The 19,432-nt window shown below is 37.2% G+C and overlaps 1 protein-coding gene across 1 annotated transcript in view; it reads right to left on the bottom strand.

The window, feature by feature from the left end:
- Window positions 1–1,622: 1,622 nt before the first annotated feature.
- The window catches only part of RNF2 (ring finger protein 2), a 43,754-nt gene continuing 25,944 nt past the window's right edge, over window positions 1,623–19,432 (bottom strand). The window contains exons 2-7 of the mRNA XM_023640704.2: window positions 14,578–14,666; window positions 10,150–10,310; window positions 9,283–9,498; window positions 4,950–5,222; window positions 3,926–4,097; window positions 1,623–3,631 (exon numbers count right to left, since the gene is read on the bottom strand). Coding sequence (XP_023496472.1) covers window positions 3,530–3,631; window positions 3,926–4,097; window positions 4,950–5,222; window positions 9,283–9,498; window positions 10,150–10,310; window positions 14,578–14,664 — 1,011 coding nt within the window. The 5' untranslated portion in view covers window positions 14,665–14,666 and the 3' untranslated portion in view covers window positions 1,623–3,529. The remainder of the gene's footprint in view (window positions 3,632–3,925; window positions 4,098–4,949; window positions 5,223–9,282; window positions 9,499–10,149; window positions 10,311–14,577; window positions 14,667–19,432) is intronic.

Here is a 19,432-nt window from a genome sequence, read left to right as displayed (position 1 = left end):
GAAAATATTGTCTTCTTCACAGGGTTCAGAGATTTAAAATGATAATATAAAACTTATTATTAAGCTACACTAATCAAAACAGTGTGGTACTGGGAAAAGGACAGTCATATAGACCAATGGAATACAGAGCCTAGAAATAAACCCTCACATAGTCAATTGATTTGTGAATATGGCTGCCAAGACAACTCAATGTAGAAAGGGCAGTCTTTTCAACAAATGGTGCTGGGACAACTGGATATCCAAATATACATGAACAAAGCTAAATCCTTACCTTTCACCATATACAAAACTCAGAATGGATCAAAGAACTAAATGTAAAAGCTAAAACTTTAAAACTCTTAGAAGAAAAAAACATAGAGGAAAATCTTCATGACACTGGATTTGGCCGTCTTGGATACAGTAGCAAAAGCACAGGCCAACAAAAAGAAAAAAATAGACAAATTGGACTTCATCAAAATTAAAAACTTTTGTGCATCAAAGGACACTATCAAGAGAGTGAAAAGGCAAACCACAGAATGAAAGAAAATATTTTTAAAACATGTATCTGATAATGGATTAATATTTAGAATAACGAATTCCTACAACTTGACAAAAAAACAACCCAATTAAAAATGCGCAAAAGACTTGAATAGACATTTCTCCAAAGAAGATATATATACCAATGGCCAATAAGCAACATGAAAAGATGCTTAGCATCACAGCCATTAAGGAAATGCAAATCAAAACCACAATGAAATAAAACTTTACACCCATTAGGTTAGCTATTAAAAACAAAAACAAAATAACAAGCATTGGTGAGGATGTAGAGACTGAAATCCTTGTACGTTGCTGTTGGAAATGCCACCGTGGAAAACAATCTGAGATTTTTCAAAAAGTTAAACACAGAATTACCATACAATCTAGCAAACTCACTCCTAGGTATATACCCAAAAGAATTTAAAGCAGGGATTCATATAGGTATTTATACAAAAATGTTCATAGCAGCATTACTGACAATAGCAAAAAGTCTCCATCAGTCTAAGTGTCCATCAACAGATGACTGGATAAACAAAACGTATATATACATGGAATACTATTCAGCTATAAAAAGAAATGAAATTCTGATACATGGATGAACCTTGAAAAGATTATGCTATGTGAAATAAGACAGACACAAAGGACAAATATTGTATGATTCCACTTACATAAGGTGCCTAAAATAGTCAAATTCATAGAGATAAAGTAGAATAGAGGTTACCAGGGGCTGGGGGTGGGGGAGAAAATGGAGAGTTATTATTTAATGGGTAGAAAGTTTCTGTTTGGGATAATGAAAAAGTTTGGGAAATTGATGGTTATACAACACTGTGAATGTACTTAATGCAACTGAATTGTACACTTAAAAATGGTTAAAATGGTAAATTTGGTTATGCATATTTTACCATAACAAATTTTAAAATGATAATGTGTCCAAAGGCCCTCACCACATTTAGTGAGCCTTCTGTTCCTCAGTTGAGATGGTGGTTATAGAAGTTACTTAGAATACTTTATGAAATCTTGGTTGGTAGTGGTGGTAAACAGTACCCACCCCTAAAACACACACACACATACACACACATACACACAACACTACACTCAATGCTCTATCAGATACCTCTAATTATATTTTGCAAAAGATTGCACATCCAATGAATTTACTAATGAAGCAGAGTTTACATCCTCCCATACTGACAGATAAAAACATACATTCTCTAAGCACAAAGCTTATATTCACAAATAACTGTTGGCTTAATGACAAAATTTCAATTAATAATCACAATGTGAATTTAGTTATTTAATGCAACCACTAATCTAATGTCACCAATAAAATCTAAGCTGTTACATCACAAAACCAGGGTTATATTCAGTGGACATGCATTAATAATCTATACAACTTAACATTATACCAGAAAACGAATCGAATACAAAATTTCCCTTGATTTTTGGTGGTTTTCAAATTTCATGGCACAGATTACCAAAAAAACTGTAGAAACAGATTTTAAATATTTTCAATAAAATGGTAAAAAATTGAATAAGCCTTTAAAGTTTTCATATTGGGCTGAAGATTTAAAACACCAAGCTGGCCCCAATCTGTCAAAAATGACAGATAAATATTTACAATGATTAGACAGGCTTTAGTTACAATGGTACTTGGAGGACTACTGCTCCCTGGCAAAAACCCATCAGGGTTAATTTCTCAATGCAAACATGTCTTTGTAAATACTGTGATAATATAAACTTGGAAACATACCTGGAAGCGGGACAGGGATGAAAAATAACACACAATCCTATTTCTGACCTGTCATCATAAAGCCTTCTGGCTCCAAACGCCCAACACTGTCCCTCAATATAAAACTAAATTAAGAGTAGAATGACTTTACCATACTGGCTGACATTCTTCTACAGAATTACCTTTCACTACATATCAAGGCAGGGCTCAAGCTCCATTAACTTGCTTCTCTAGAGTGTAATGAGCAGAGCACCAAATTTATAAACTGATATGGCAACCCAAAATGCTAAACACACTTTTCAAACAGAAACAAACTTTTTTTCCCATTGTTAGTTCTATGTGCCATATTATTCTTGAAACTTACGTGGCTACCAATAAGAAAAGAATAGGGAAGCTTTGAACATATCTTGTACTTTTTCATCAAGGCTAAAGTGCAAAATATCTCCATATGTCTGGCATTTTAATAGGAAAAAAATGACGCATAATAAAGGAACTGAAGTGACAGGAGAACTAATACAAAAAAAGACTTCTTTAAATATACACTTGAAGACTACATAAGACCAAATTAATTTTTCTTCAGTGAAATCTGTAAATGAACCAAGTTCTCACAGAACTTAAGATCTTGTTTGATTCTCTTTCCCAGGATCAGAAATTCCAAAATTAGAGGGGGAAAAAATGGAAAAAAATAACATTGCATGACAATGGACACTAAGTTCATAAAGAACCTTCTTTTTTCTAAATGAGATATTATGGAAGAAAATACCATGAAAATAATAATCCTATGAGAATTGTTTTTTCAGCACAGTAAATTTGAGCCTTGGTCTTCATGAAGATACTACAGCTTATATAGAAAACTATAAATATACAAGACTCCAGGAAAAAAAAGTCAAAATACATATTATTTAACATTCTGTAGGCCCAAAAAACTTGAGAGGAGGAAAAAGGATGGCCAACTCAATCTTCACTTAAGAATACAGAATTATGAAAAATTTCCTGGGTCAAAAGTTCCAAGGTGCTCCAAATTGGAACCATACTTTGTGAAAACATACAACTTAGATATATTTTTAACAGGAAAGAGAAAGTACTGAATAACTGCAGTCCCTTCCAAAAAGGAAATCTTAAATTAAGGGAAAAAGATTCTAATAGTGTAAACGAGTCTGGCTCAGAAAGAAAACTGAACAACATATCCAAGATTCTGTCCATAAAAGTAATGGCGGTACATCTTTAATATTAAAGAAATAGGCTATAAAAAAGTTCTTTCTCAGAATTGGTTTTAGTAAAAGCTCATTTGTGCTCCTTTGTGGGTGCATAATAAAGTTCCATGGGTTTGTTCACTTTCCAGTATTTCTCACTGACCAATTCCAAAGAAAAAGAGCCATTTAATACCTAAAAGAAAAAAAGAAAGAAAGTATTATGAAAACTGCTCAAAGCACAACAAGACTGAGATGGAACAAACATAAAAGTCCATATCTTTTAAAAAAAAAATCTTAGGGTAAACCTCTTATCACTTACACTATTCACAAATGAACAAACAAAGGATATCAAAACATTAACCACCTGTTGCAATTTCTCTTTCTCTCAGGGTCCTGCAGCATTTTATTAGGCCCCACCCCATCACCTGCCACTCTCAGATGGTCAATGTGGTCCCGGTTTCAAGAGCCTATTATTTTAAATACTCACAGTGAACTGGCCACTGGCTGTCGCTATGTAAATGGTATACTGCTTCTCGCTGGCTGTATCAAGGTTCATCTGGTTTGATTCTCCTTTGCTTCGAAGTTCTTCTAAAGCTAACCTCACAGCCAGATACTTGGATAAGTGATCAACAGTGGCATTACCTGAAGTCTTTATGTATCTGGAAAAATAAATAATTAAAACTTTAATTTCCAGATTAATGATAAAAATGTACTTAAATTATAGAATGTACTTCTAAAAAGCTACATAAAATGTAAATGTCTCAATTATTGACAAAATAATAGCAGAAATTTACTCCTCTATTATCTAAAAATTTCTTATTGAAAGATACAGAAGATGGGAAAGTAAACAGCTCACTGTCTGTCTACCAGGCCACAAAAGCTCTACCTACCTTACCATCCATAAAACATGAGATAAAATGACAAAAGTCAAACAGAAACACACACAGTACTGAGGGGGAAAACAGAACATACCCTTCGACCCCAATGATCAGAGTTCTGCTGTCAACAGCAGCAAGAAGAATAGTAAGAATATAAGCAACTTTCTTATTGTCTAAGAATTAACCAATTTTCTGGTTTTTAAGACTGAGCATAGAAATGCTAATCTTGGGATTCTTTTAAAGCATGGTATACTGTTCAATCACTCACTGAACAAATATCTGATGCTTATCTACACACGATGGCAGACCGTGTGCTGAAGATACAGTGGTAAAGCACCATGCTTGCCGGCATGGATCTTACAGACAACTGGCACCCTCGTTTCATTGTTAAGGAATTTAAACGGTCCTTTCTTCCTCTTCTACCTAGGAGGGTCATTCCTTTCAGATATGCAACTGTGGGTGGGAAGCACATGAGGAAGGAAGAAAACAATACAGGCAGCCAAAATATCCAAATGAACTCTGGCAATCAGTGGGATGACAAATATTGCCCTTAAACTTCTTGTGCAAAATCGTCTTTTAGTCCAAATTAAATATTCTGAAGTCAGATAATCTGAAACTAATCTGCACACTTACCGTGTCTGTGCACTGTCATCTTTTTCCATAAGTGTGGGATGAGGCCTGAATACTAATTCAATTTCACTAGCACCATCCATTACTGGGTCAATTGCCACTGTTGCATTGTTATTATCAAGCTCAAGCCCGGAATCATCAGATGTTTTGGTCCGTTTGTTACTAGGTCCTGCTTCCTGATTACTGTGTGTGGATGCATTACTACAGTGAGAACTGTCACCATTGTCTTCTGCTCCACTACCATTTTCAATCTGTTGTTTCTTGCCTCGCTGTAATCTAGTTAAGGGAAATAACAAAAAGGGGGGTTGCATAAAATTTACATCTAGGCCTTTTCAATGCATCAATTTTGAAGCACATTTACTGAACTTTAGAATTCTGTAAAAATCTTGATGATCGACTTTGCTCCAAGTTGGATAACAGCACTTATTTCCCACATGTCCCTGAAAGGTCTAGAGAACCTCACTCACACACAGGCAAACATCGGCATGACTGAAACAAATGTTAATATTCACTGAATACTTTTCTTTATTGATTATAGGAATTATTGGCAAATCCTTATTTATATTTTGATAATTTGTTATGAGATTTTAAATCTAAAGAAAGGCATGATTCAGATATGAAAGTTTTAAAGATCTGAGGGAAGATATTCATGCCTCTTTAAAAATCTTTAAGGAAACATTTAAGAGAAACAGTAAGCACACCCTCCCGTCGAACTCACCCAAAGTTTCTAATACAATGCAAAATTATTCTAATGAGGAAACTGAGATGGTGTCTAAATAAGGAGCATGGATACAGAAACAGCTAACAAGCTCAAATACTAGCAACCAGTAACTGGGCAAGGCACACTGTGTATAAATCTTATCTACTCGTCAAAACAACTGGCAAGGCAGTGAACATCATCATCATTTTATAATGAAGAAAACCAAAGAAATGGAGGTTCAAGGCCCATAGTTATAAGCTAGTAAGCACCAGAAGTAGAGCTAGGACTTGATACACATTCTTTCTACCACATTGCCTCTCTCTATCTGTATAAACAAGAAAAAAGGAGGGATATATGAAGAAATATGAAAGAATGACATGCACTTCTAAGAAGTGTCATCATTACAAATTTATTGCCAGAACAAGGAAATAACAGCCCACTGTTTAGGAAAGATGCTCAAGAACTCTCGTGCTTTCTTTCAAAAAAACAAACTACTACTTATGAAATCTATAGATCATTTCAAAACTGAGGGAATGACTAATATGTTAAATGACAAAACTATGATCCCAAAAGATATAAATGCACATAATGAAATATTACTACCTTACAAAGGAAGGAAATCCCACACATGCTAAACACAGATAAACTTCAACAACAATGAATTAAGCCAGTCACAAAAAAAGACAAACACGTGTGATTCCACTTATGTAATGTATTAAAAGTAGCCAAATACATAGAAAGAGAAAGTAGAAGGATGGTTACCAGGAGCCAAGGAGAGGAGGAGGAAATGAGGAATTAGTGTTTAATGGGTACAGAGTTTCAGTTTTATAAAATGAAAAGAGTTCTGGAAACTGGTTGCAGAACAATGTGAACGTACTTACCCTACTGAACTGTATACTTATAAATGGTTAAGAGGGTAAATTTTATGTGTTTTTTCATACAATTAAAAAAGATATAAACAGGCCAAAATAATGAAACAAACACAACTCAACAGTGAAAATATAAGGATTATACTTAAATATTTCCTAAAATCCACAAATAAAGCAAAAGAAAAGTTGTTTCGGTTGACTATAAAGTAATCTAATGGAGTTGCTTGTCTTGATGTATTTATTTTTATCTCACACTTTCTTCCTTTTGGTTTGAGGTGACTGAGCTAGATTAATTTCAGGCAGCATTCATAGAACAATGTTCAGTAATGGAGATCAGTAACCTATTATATCCTGAATTTATCAAATCATATCTATAATACTGTTCTAGAGGTAGCATTTCAAGAATTGCACCAACAAACTTGAATGTCGTATGAGGACAATAAAAGAAATTAAGAATGTAAATGTTTAGCCTTCAGAAGCACATATAAGAATGCCTATCTACACAAAATTATTTGAAAAACTAGTGGATACAAGCAGAATCTGAAATAAGTGTAGAATCCAACATAAGTATTTTGACAAAGTCAGACCAAGACTGCTATACACAAGAGACTAATTTTAATTCAATATGAAGGAACAACTTTAAAAAAAAAATCATGCATAAAAAAATATTTACTGAGCAGCTACCTTAAGCCAAGCATGGTTCTGTATACTGGTGTTAAAAGAATCAATATTACGAACAGTCTCTATCCACTTAGGGCTTACATTATTCTAGTGCAGCAGGTAACACATACGTATTCAGAGAATGATAAATACTGTGGAGAAAGATGAGGCAGAGAGTGTAAGAAAGTATGGAATCCTGGAGTGGAAGATGGGAACTTCGCAGACACCTGAAGAAAGTGAGAGTGTGTGCCATGTGGATTATGTGGAAGAAGAGGGCTCCTGAAAAACAGAACAGTAAGTACAAAGGCCCCGAGGCAGAAGCATGCTTGGTGAGTCTGAAGAACAATAAAGAAGCTGTAATAAAGTTGTCAACCAATGAAAGAGCTCCTATCATATACTCTTACCACTAGAAACATTCAAGCAAAAACAAAGGACTATCTGTAAAGGATTTTGCAAAGGGGATTCTTTCTCCTGGTAAAAGACTAAATTGAACAAGCATGAAAGTCCCTCTCTCTTTTAGGAATGTATAATTCTTTTAAAATAAATACATTCAACATTTAATACTGTACTCTGCTAAAGAGAGTTGTAGGTCAGTTTAATATTCAGTCATACACCACATAACTTTTCCATAAAGCTGTTACCGAACAGCACATACAACAGTAGTCCCATAAGGTTAGTACCCTAAAGCCTAGGTGCGTAATAGGCTATACATCTACGTGTGTGTAAGTACACTCTATGATGTTTGCACAATGACAAAATCACCTAACGATGCATTTCTCAGGATGTACGCCTGTCGTTAGAATGGAGCACATCTTTTAACGTTTAAGCCAGTGGTTAAAAGTTGCACTTCCAAACCACTTCTGGAACCTTAAAAATACCAATGCCAGGGCCCCGTCAAATATTCTGACTTACTTGGTCTGCAGTGATATCTGAGGCCCTGGGATTTAAGCGCTTTCCAAGGGATTCTGATGTTCAGCCAAGGTGAGAACCACTAAACTGGGATTGGGATGGGGCTTTACTGGCATCTCCCACTTTGGAAAATGATGACTCTGCCTGAGGCCTGAGTATATTAGGAGATGTCAGAGAGAAAAAGAAAAATGGGAGTGAGGAAAGTGACCAAATTACGTAGGGTGTTGGAAGCCATCATTAAGGTCTTTTAATCTGAATGTGAACAGAAGCTATTAGAGGCTTCAGAGCAAAGGAGAACCATGATCTCCAATCTAACAGAATCACTCTGGCTGCTGTGCTGAGAATTGACTATGCGGGGATAAGCATGGAAAGCAGAAAGACCCAATTAAGAGGCTATTTCAATACTTAAATGAAAGATGCTGGTGACCTAGACCAATCTCACTATATTATGAAGAAAGCTAAAGATATATTGATTCACAGATTGGAAAACAGACTGTAAGAAAAAAGAGAGAGGTTAAGGGTAATTCCAAAGTTTTTGGCTAAAGCAAGGGGAATGATGGAGTTGCCATCCACTGAAATAAGTAAGAATGAAGAAAAGTAAGGAGTAAGAACAAAAAATTCAGTATTGGACACGTTAAGTTTGAAATAAGGAACGGCTACTGACATACAAAGGGAACCAGGAGAATATGGTTTCTTGAAAGCCAGGTGGAGAAAACTATTCAAAGAGAAAAGAAAATTAATTGTCTAAAATGCCACTAAGGAAGACGAAGTCTGAGAATCAGCAATTAGATTTCACAAAATGGAGGTTACTGGTAACTCTGGTAAGGGTGATATGGGAGTGGGGACAAAAGCCTGATTAGAGAGGGTTCAAAATGGAATGGGAGAATAATTAAGAGAGTGAGCATAGACTAGTCCAAGGAGTTTTGCTGTAAAGAGGAGAGGAGAAATAGAATGGTAAGTGGAAGAAGAAATGGATACAAGAGAGGGTTTTTAAAGATTGTAGTATTTTAAATGGAATATCCCATTATGCTTGGAGGCATATATTATACCTGCAATAAAAGGTAACCATGCAGAACTACCAGGGTATTTTTTTTTACTGCCTTTTATCTTTTTCAAAATGGAGACTGTTGAGTAAATTCAATATTTAATAAAGTATTGAGAAAAATGGGCACCCTCTCTGGCCTTCTTTCCCACATACCTGTTCATGGCCTGTATCTTCAGTCCTTCCTCGATGCTGTGACTGAGTGCTTGTTGATTATTGTGCTTGTTGATCCTGGCTAACACTCTCTCTTGATGAGCTTCATACTCATCACGGCTTGGATAAATTTTGCTGATGAGTGCATCAAAGTTCGGGTCCGGCCTTAGTGATCTTTTGGAAACCAGCTTTTTCCGACAAGTAGGACATTCTTTGTTGCTAAATAAAAAGAAGAGAAAGAAAATGTAAACAATGCTAGTGTCTCTGAGATAAAGACAAAAACACTCAGCTTCTGGATAGTTATCATCTTATTCTAAAATGTTTACTAAGTCACAGAAATTTAAACTAACTAACCTGAACTTCCTTGAAAATTTGACTAATGGCTACGTAAGATTCTGGAAGCCTCAGACACTATACTACTTGCCAATAGAGAAAAATGTCAATACTTCTCTATGAGAGTTTATATATAACCATTTTAGAAATAAAAATCTGTTCTTGCCTAATATAAATTTCCCCTCTCTGAGATCCATGCCTCACAAGGAAAAACTACCCACTAATACATACCAATGCATATGTTATCAATTCTTTTACTAAAATAGCATTCATAAGGATATAATTTTATATACTTAAAAAGTGGAAAAACCATAGTTTCATGCTTTGTAATTTCCTCAAAACAAATACTCATCTTAAAAAGCTGCTAAAATTGTATAAAATCAACTGTTTCAAAACAAAGATTCTCCAATAATTAAAACCAAGACTTCAGAAAAATTTCCAGTTCTTAAATGAATACTTACAGGGAATGTATTTCTCAAAACCAACAGAGCACTGTCCTGGTACAAGTTAAGCACCTAGCACAACACTTCAACATACCCACTTCTGAGGGCTGTGATAATGCAGTCTGCACAAAAACGATGTAGACACTCCTTTGTAGTCATGGTGTTCTTCAACATATCCAAACAAATTGGGCACATTAATTCACTGTGGAGACTTCGAGGTGAAACCACAATTTCCAAGCCATCTGTTATTGCCTCCTGTAAAAGAGTCACCTTAAAATTAAAAGCTATCCAATTTTCTTTATTATGGACAGGTTCAAACATACAAAAGTAATAAAATGACAAAAATGAACATCTATGTGCCCATCACCCAGCCACCACCATCGTCAACTCAAGGCCAATCTTGTTTTAGCTATAATCTCCTCCGACCCCCTCAGCCACAGCACCAGTGCATTATAAAAATGCTCTTATTTTAATGCTAAAGATATTAATTTATTTAAAAGCTAACTAACGGTAAATTAGCCTAGTAAAATAAAAAAGAAGCATTGAGCCAGCCCTGATGGCCTAGTGGTTAAAGTTGGGTGTACTCCACTTCAGCAGCCCAGACCCAGTTCCTGGGCATGGAACCACACCACCCATCTGTCAGTAGCCGTGCTGTGGCAGTGGCTCACATAGAAGAACTAGAAAGACCTACAACTAGATATACAACTATGTACCAGGGCTTTTGGGAGGAAAAAAAGAGAGAGAGACAAAGACTGGCATCAGATGTTAGCTCAGAGCAAATCTTTCCCAGCAAAAAAAGCACTGAATTTGGAATCAGATTCCTTAGGTTCTAGTTCTAGCCATATTAACTAGCTATGTGACTCCAAGTAATTATTTAACATTGTTTTCTTACATGCAAAATGAAGTTACAGCTAAATGAACCCTAAGAATTCCTCCGTCTTCAAAAACCACACCATTTTGATAATACATTATATGTTTCATGCTATTCATTAAAAGATTTTAAGATTCCAATACAAGTATTCTCTAGTTTATATACAGTCTAACAGGATTTCATTTTAAAATCACTTTTTGAACCTTAAAAAGTCTAGGTACACAGAAGCAGTTTTATACCAAGTGGTCAGGTTCTCAGGCTAACCCTACAAACTGATTTAAACCACAGTACACCAGAAGTATAATGAGTGTTAGTATTTCTGTTATGTCTAAAAATGTTTCAGTGTGAAAATGCACTTGCAATTCCAATGCAGAATTCCAGGACACATCTCCCAGCTTCAGAGAGATAAGTGACTCCCAACTCCTACTGTCTTCACCACCACCACTACCCACTCTTCCCACAAGGTGGCAGTGAGAACAAAGATTACCTAAACTCTTAAGGCACCAATACTGGCTCCTATGGATTGAGTAAAGAGGTCTAGTAGGTAGCTATTAAAAAGGAAGATGCAACATGAAAAGATGCTCAACATCACTAATTACCAGGGAAATGCAAATCAAAACCACAATGAGATTATCACCTTATACTTGTCAGAATAGCTATTCTCAAAAGGAAACAAATAAGTGTTGGTGAGGATGTGGAGAAATGGGAACCCTCACACATTGTTGGTGGGAACGTAAATCAGTACAGCCACTACAGAAAACAGTATGGAGGGTCCTCAAAAAATTTAAAAAAGAACTACCATACGATCCAGCAATTCCACTTCTGGGTATTTATCTGAAGAAAACAAAAACACTAATTAGAAAAGATATATGCACCCCGGTGCTCATCGGAGCATTATTTACAATAGCCAAGATATGGAAGCAACTTAAGTATCAACAGATGAATGGACAAAGAAAATGTGAGACATATATAGAGGGACAGACAGATACACACACAATGGACTACTACCCAGCCATGAAAAAGAAAAAGAATGAAATCTTGCCATTTGTGACAATAGGGATGAGCCTAGAGGGTATTATGCCAAGTAAAATAAGTCAGACAGAGGAAGATAAATACCCATGATTTCACTTATATGTGGAACCAAAAAACAAAACAATGAACAAACAAAACAGAAATAGACTCACAGATACAGAGAACAAACTGGTGGTCACCAGAGAGGGGGCAGGAGGATGGGCGAAATAGGTGCAGGGGATTAAGATGTATAAACTTCTAATTATAAAATAAATAAGACACAGGGATGTAATGTACAGCATAGGAAACATAGTCAATAGTATTGTAATAACTTTGTACAGTGACAGAGGATTACTAGTCTTGCCATTACTAGTGATCACTTCATAATGCATATATAAATGTCAAATCACTATGTTGTACACCTGAAACCAATATAATATTGTGTGTCAACTAGACTTCAATAAAAAAAAAGTAAGGGAAGATGCAGGTAGAAATAAGAGGCTTCCCATATGTTACTGAGACTTGCCGTTTCTGCTGGCTCTCCATCATACTTGCCTTTTCTCTACATGGTCAAAACTTGATGACCCCACAAGGAAAGACGTGGAAACTATAGATATTGCCCATAACAGACTCAAGTAAAATATATTTACATTTATAATAATAACTACCACTATTATCAAGTGTTTATTATGTCCTAACTTCTCTCTACACATCACTTTCTGTATTTTATTTTACTTAGTTTAATATGTAGACAAACTTTTGACTTACGAATTATAACCTCTGTTGAACTATTACATAAAGAGTATGATGCTGACTCAGCTAGTAATCAAATCTGTCCTCCTCCTCCTCCTCTTTAGAACTTGCCTAGCAAAATCCTAACCCCAGATAACCTCAACCATCCACGTTCTCCACGCCTGTCCCTGTGCAGGTGTGTGGCCCTGTGGGGGGAAAGGGGGCAAGCACACAACGAGACTGGTATCACTCAAACTTTCACCAGCCTCAAATGGTGTTCAACACTGCTCAGCAACTGGTTTCCCTAACAAACTTGATTTTCCTTTCACTAACTATTTTATACCTTATCTTCTATCTGCAGACCTTCCTCCACCTGAACATTCAAGATTACCCTACCTCAAATTTCATTAAAACAAGGCTCTCTCATTTTCTATCAAATCATTATAAATTGTCTTCTTCCTTCTTGTTAACAAAGAGAAAGTACGTCTGTTCCTATCAAAGGTACATTCTTCTCAAGCATATCCCTCTCCGATTATTCTATTTACTCTCAAACTTCAGCAATCGCTCCCTCTCCAGGAAATCAGCCTAAATGAGTATCTCCATAGGGTTGCTGCATGGTGAAATGTAAATGATGGGGAGGATGCAGTTCTATCTCCCACCTTATAAACAAAACTAAATCTAAAACTTCCTGATTCCATGTTCCCCTCCCGTTTTTTTTTTTGTTTGTTTGTTTTTTTTTTTTTTTAAGATTTTATTTTTCTCCTTTTTCTCCCCAAAGCCCCCCGGTACATAGTTGTATATTTCGTTGTGGGTCCTTCTAGTTGTGGCATGTGGGACGCTGCCTCAGCGTGGTCTGACGAGCAGTGCCATGTCCACGCCCAGGATTCGAACCAACGAAACACTGGGCCGCCTGCAGCGGAGCGCGCGAACTTAACCACTCGGCCACGGGGCCAGCCCCTCCCCTCCCGTTTTTACTCTGCTTCTCTGCTCCTCTCCATAGCCAAACTTCTCTGAAGATTTGCCTACACATTTTCACTTTTTTCCCCTTCAACATAGCACAATCTACTCAAGTGACTGTACTCTTTTCAAGGTCATCAAGTATATACTGCCCAATCTAACATATGCTTTAGTACTCCTCATCTTATTCAACCTCTCAGTAGTGCTCAACACAATAACTGCATCCTACTTCTCGAAACACATCCTCTTAAGACTTTGATCTCCTCTCCCCAACTCCAATTTTTCCTTACTTTTCTCTGGCTGTCCCTTCTCAGTCTCCATTGCTGGCTCCTTTTCCATTACTTAATTTCTAAATATTGAAGCTCCTCTGGATAAAGTTCTAGGCCCTCTGCTCGTCTCTCTCTAGGTGATCTTATCCATTCTCATTCCTTAAAAAATGTGTAAAATTTTATATTTATTCCAGACTCCTAGTTAGTATCTCTGCCTGCCTGTCTTATAGGCATCTCAAATTTAAAATGAGTTTAGCATGTTTATCTCCTTCAAACCTGTTCCTCCCCGTCTTCCCCAACTTCACCTTCTCAAAATAGTCTTCCTTTAGTGTCTCCACTCCCATTATTATTTATTACAGCACTGAGGACTTTCCCTTTACACAATTCCTCAAATGTGTAATTCTGTGGATATTTACTTGTTTAATGTTTATAAATTCCAGGGGCTGGTGCCACATCTGTTTTATTCATCACTTCACTTAGTGCCCAGCTTAGGACCTAGTAAAGAGTGTGCACTCAAATTACTTGTTGAATCAATAAATTAAGTGTCATCCAAACACAAATCAGGACTGCTTGTATATAAATTTATTATTACTATTAAGTTCTTTCAAGTTTTCATTTTCTAAAAATGTATCCCAGTTTACATACATCTCATATGTCCTCAAGTTATCTTAGTCCACATTACCTGAGGTGTTCGTTGTAATTCATATAAACTGAGTTCCCATGTTTTGCTTAATGGTTGAGTTCCATTCGTCTGCACAGCCTGAGACATTGCTGGGAATAAAAAGAAGAGAAAAACAATTATAGTATCTGAAAGGGAAGTAAACCTCAAAACTGATTTTTAGGAATTGTGAATCCTGAGAATAATAAAAATAGAACTTATACACAGGCTCTTCAAAATTCCCATTTATAACTACAAGCTACTTATGAGCGTGAGACTATCACTGATCTTAGAATGCCCAACAGCTGGCACACAGAAAGCGCTTAATTATTACTGAATGTATAGAAAACTGTCCTAACTCAAAATAATGTGTTTCTGAAATTCATCATCATAGAACTTAGAGCTAAAGCAAGAAAAATCCAGACTCTTCAGCATGGCCAGCAAGTCCAACTTTTGCCAAAAATATAAAATCAACTTGATAGCACTTTAATCTATTGGTCATTCTGCTCTACGTGCATAGCTCCACTCGTGAAAAATTCCTACCTAATAAGCCAGCTTGTAATGTTCAGAAAGCTCTTCCTAATGCTGAGCCCCACAATGCTACCTATTCATCCTATAGTTGCCCTCTGGAGGCAAACTGATCAAGTCTAATAATTTTCTACATGACAGCCTTTCAAATATTTGGACACTGTTATCATATCCCACATGATTTTTCTTTCCTTTTGGCTATATATCCTAGCTCCTCCTATTGCTCACCATTTGCCACAATTTCAAGGTCTCCTCACCACCCTGATTCATTAATTCTGCCTTTCTTCTTATTACAAATGAACTGAACAATGTAAGGCCAACTTCTCTGCTGGTCTTTGAGTAGGGGATGGAATCAAGCATACATGTGAGGAAGACAGTCTTAGAAAACTCCTCTAGGGGCCGGCCAGTGGCACAGCGGTTAAGCTTGCGTGTTCCACTTTGGCAGCCCAGGGTTCGCTGGTTCGGATCCCGGGTACGGATCTATGCGTCACTTGTCAAGCCATGCTGTGGCAGGTGTCCCACATATAAAGTAGAGGAAGATGGGCATGGATGTTAGCTCAGGGCCAGCCTTCCTCAGCAAAAAGAGGAGGACTGGCAGGAGATGTTAGCTCAGGGCTAATCTTCCTCAAAAAGAAAAGAAAAGAAAAGAAAAAGAAAACTTCTGTAGGGCAGAGGAAAAAAAGGAGGTTCTAGTCATTCAAATATTTAGCAGGTATCTACTATCTGCCAAGCAAAACTGCTCTAGGTCCTTGCTTCAGAATTCATAGCCTAAAAAATGAGAAATAGATGTAAATAGCTAAACTACACTAAGACACATTCCAAGCAGCAGAATGGAAAAAATAATAGAGTTACAGAGGAGGATCAGGGAATTTGAGGAGTTAGGGAAGCCTTCAGCAGAGATGAAACAAGCCTTAAAAAATAAGAGAATAAGACACTGGGATGGGAGTACAAAAGAAAGTGGGTTCTAGGCAAAGTAGAGCAGCATGTATGAAGACAGGCATGAAAACCACATATGCTTGTGTTTGGAAGCTACTGGAAGTTTTAAATAAGACAGTGACATGGTCAGTTTCATGGAAACTCAAGCATTAGTGTAGAAGGCAGAAGAATGGACATAAGTGAGCACGACCAATGAGGAGGCTGCTGCAAAAGCCTGAGTGATAGTAACTATCTGAACCAAAGCAGTTAAGCATGGACAAAGAGACACAATGAGATAGAGAAACCAGTAAGGGATATATACGACACCTGTACAAGAGAGAAGGGTCAAGTGCGACTCTGGGAAAGCACCCATCCTTTACTGAGAGAGAGAACACGGAAGGAAGGCATGGGGTAGAAGAGAGGCGGAGTTGCTACACATACTGAGTTCCTGTTATTTATGGACCCCTGAGGTAGAGTGGTCCAGTAGACAGCAAGAAAGAAAAATCCCACACTTGCCTGAAGACACAACCTGCACGAGCACAGTAATTCATATATTCTACGCTAGCACAAGGACAATGAAGGACATGAACTGTTTGTATCCAGGAAATGGAATTTCCCACTTCCAGCAGATAGCATTTAAACAGAACTGCTCTCAACAACCCACCCAATCAGCAATTAGCTCAACTTTGCTTGGTAAGTTAAAAGCACTTCATTGAAATTTAACTAAATTCTAGCTCCCTTGAAAATTCTATATATCTTGTCTCTTCCTTTAACAAAAAACTACATTTTCACATGAAGTTTCTCCCTTGCCTAAGCAAAAATTTAAATAAATATGTTCAAACTCTTCAGATTTGAGTGAGTCGCGATTTTTAAGATTTTGAGGCTGTCCACTGGGTCCACCTTAAGGGCTCTCACTCATTTTGCTTATCAAAACTAGTGGAATCCTGGGCCAGCCCTGTGGCCTAGTAGTTAAGTTCAGCGCACTCCACTTGGGCAGCCCAGGTTCAGTTCCCAGGCATGGACTTATACCACACGTCTTTCAGTGGCCATGCTGTGGCCACGGCTCACATACAAAACAGATGAAGATCGGCAACAGATGTTAGCTCAGAGGGAATATTCCTCAGCAAAAAAAAAAACAACCAGTGGAATCCCAAACAAGCAAACATTGCTTCAGCTCTTTGTGCTTGAAATACAATCGTCTTTCAGTTCCATCATGATCCCTGATCAGTGTCCCCAACAGTAATCTGAAATCTGAGCAATATTTTACAGAGCTCTGGCCACTAATCTAGCTGAGTTTATTTGTTCATCCTAGGATTACTAGCCTTTGGTTCTTTGATCATCACTGAATGCTTTGACTCCACTGTCTCAGAACCATAAATTGAAAACATTTTGTGATAGAAACTTTTACTTGGTGAAACACTGTTTCTGTATCATTCAGTCTTCATGAGGATCGAATGATGGCACAGACTCCAAAATTGCTATCTAGTCAACCTTTAGAGGCTGATGGATACAAGAGTCCCATTAGACCAGCACCTGCTCTCTGGAGCAACAAACTTTGCTGAGTCCCTCTGAAAATCTTCACGAGGAGATTCTCTAAGGGAGAGATCACTTTGTTTAATGGAGGATGCCTTTCTCCTTCATATCTGTATCCTGGGGCTAAAGGTTACCAGACCATTAAATCATGGGACCTAGCCACTATTTTATAAGCATCATTTGATCCTACTATAGTCTGCGTATCGAAGTGAGTTTCTCCGCATCTAAGCTACAAACTTGAACTGGCAGAACTCCTGTCCCTTATACACACTCTTGGTATAACCCTAATTATTGTGCTTACTAGGCTAGAAGGCACAATTTCTCCAAGGATTTATAATTACCTCAGCTATTACTGGGAATTTTGGACACGTCAAAGATAATACATTTAAGAGAAGCTCTAGAAAAGAAAGAGGAAATACCAAATATACAATGGCCAGCCTTTTTGACTGGTATGCTGAGGCCTCAAAATGCAACTCTGACTTTAAAACAGCATCCCTTTAAAGATTCTCTAGCAAAAGCCAAAGAAAAGAAAGCACTCAAAGTACCTGAAACCTGCCCTCCTTATGCATCCAACATTATCGTGCTAAAATTTAGTATCAGCACCCTACCTATATTCCGTTTCCCTCTACTGCCTCCCCTAAAATGCTAAATGAACTATCTTTTCCTCAAGGTCTCCTCCAAGAAAACAAGCAGTGACCCAATACCCACTTAAAGTTGCTACAATGGTGAGCAAGCCAATGGAAACTAAATTAAGGCACAGTTGAGGGTTGAGCTAACAGTCATAATAAAAGACTTTCCAAAACCATAAGGCAGGCAGACTAATGACTGCTACTGAATTTCACATTTTATTATACACTGAATGTCCAGGAATCCTAGGCTTATAATAATGAATCCAGTTACCTGTAGCTCCTCAGATGGATAAAAATGGTTGAAAGCTGACAAACAGCTGTAAAAAGATTTTTTAAAAATCTGCAAAACATTCAACAGGGACTAGAGAGAGCAAGAAAAGTAGGATACACATAAGGCTTTTTCTGGTGCCTTTCCTTTAAAAGTTCGAGGGGCCGGCCCAGTGGCCAAGTGGTTAAGTTTGTGCACTCTGCTTCAGTGGCCCGGGGTTCGCCAATTCGGATGCTGCGTGTGAACTGACACACTGCTTATCAAGCCATGCTGTGGCGGCATCCCACACAGAAGAACAAGAATGACTTACAACTAGGATATACAATTATGTACTCGGGCTTTAGGGAGAAAAAAAGGGGGGAAGATTGGCAACAGCTGTTAGCTCAGGGCCAATCTTCCTCACCAAAAAATAAATAAATAAATAAATAATTGGAGGCTGTAAACAAGAGATGAAATAATAAACAGGAGACACGAGAAATTAGCTTCAAGGTGGTTGATCTATGTTGTGGGATACATCCAAGAGGCAATGTACAAAGAACCTCCCCTCTCTTCTTATTAATAGGCTAAGACCTCTTAAAAAAAATTGGAATGGAAAACTGCAAATCTGGATACTCACCAACATGGAGCTGAAAATGTTAGAAGAGCTTTAGAAAACTGACAAACCATGAACTAAAACAAACATACAACCCTTCACATAAAGCTATCAAAATAAAAACAAAATCAAAACATCCTTCAGCATCTAAGTATCAAGGACCTATTCATAAAGATACTGGCAGATATGGCAATCAAAAACCAACTGGAAAAGGCATAGTTCCATATTAGCAAATAAAGGATGTGTAAAGAACAATGGCCCCAAACCTACCCAAATAGGCTGCTCTGAAGACAACTCTGGAATCTTATTTCCTGTTGTTGAATTCAAGGTGAATCACCTATAAATTTAGATAGTCACCCTGTGTGTAGGTTCATATGCCATTATTTCTACCATAAATCCTACAAGAACATGATG

This window comes from Equus caballus, chromosome 5, assembly GCF_041296265.1.
Source record: "Equus caballus isolate H_3958 breed thoroughbred chromosome 5, TB-T2T, whole genome shotgun sequence".
NCBI lineage: Eukaryota > Metazoa > Chordata > Mammalia > Perissodactyla > Equidae > Equus > Equus caballus.
The sequence above is the reverse complement of the archived record's forward strand: the minus strand, read 5'-3'. Positions and strand labels throughout refer to the sequence as shown.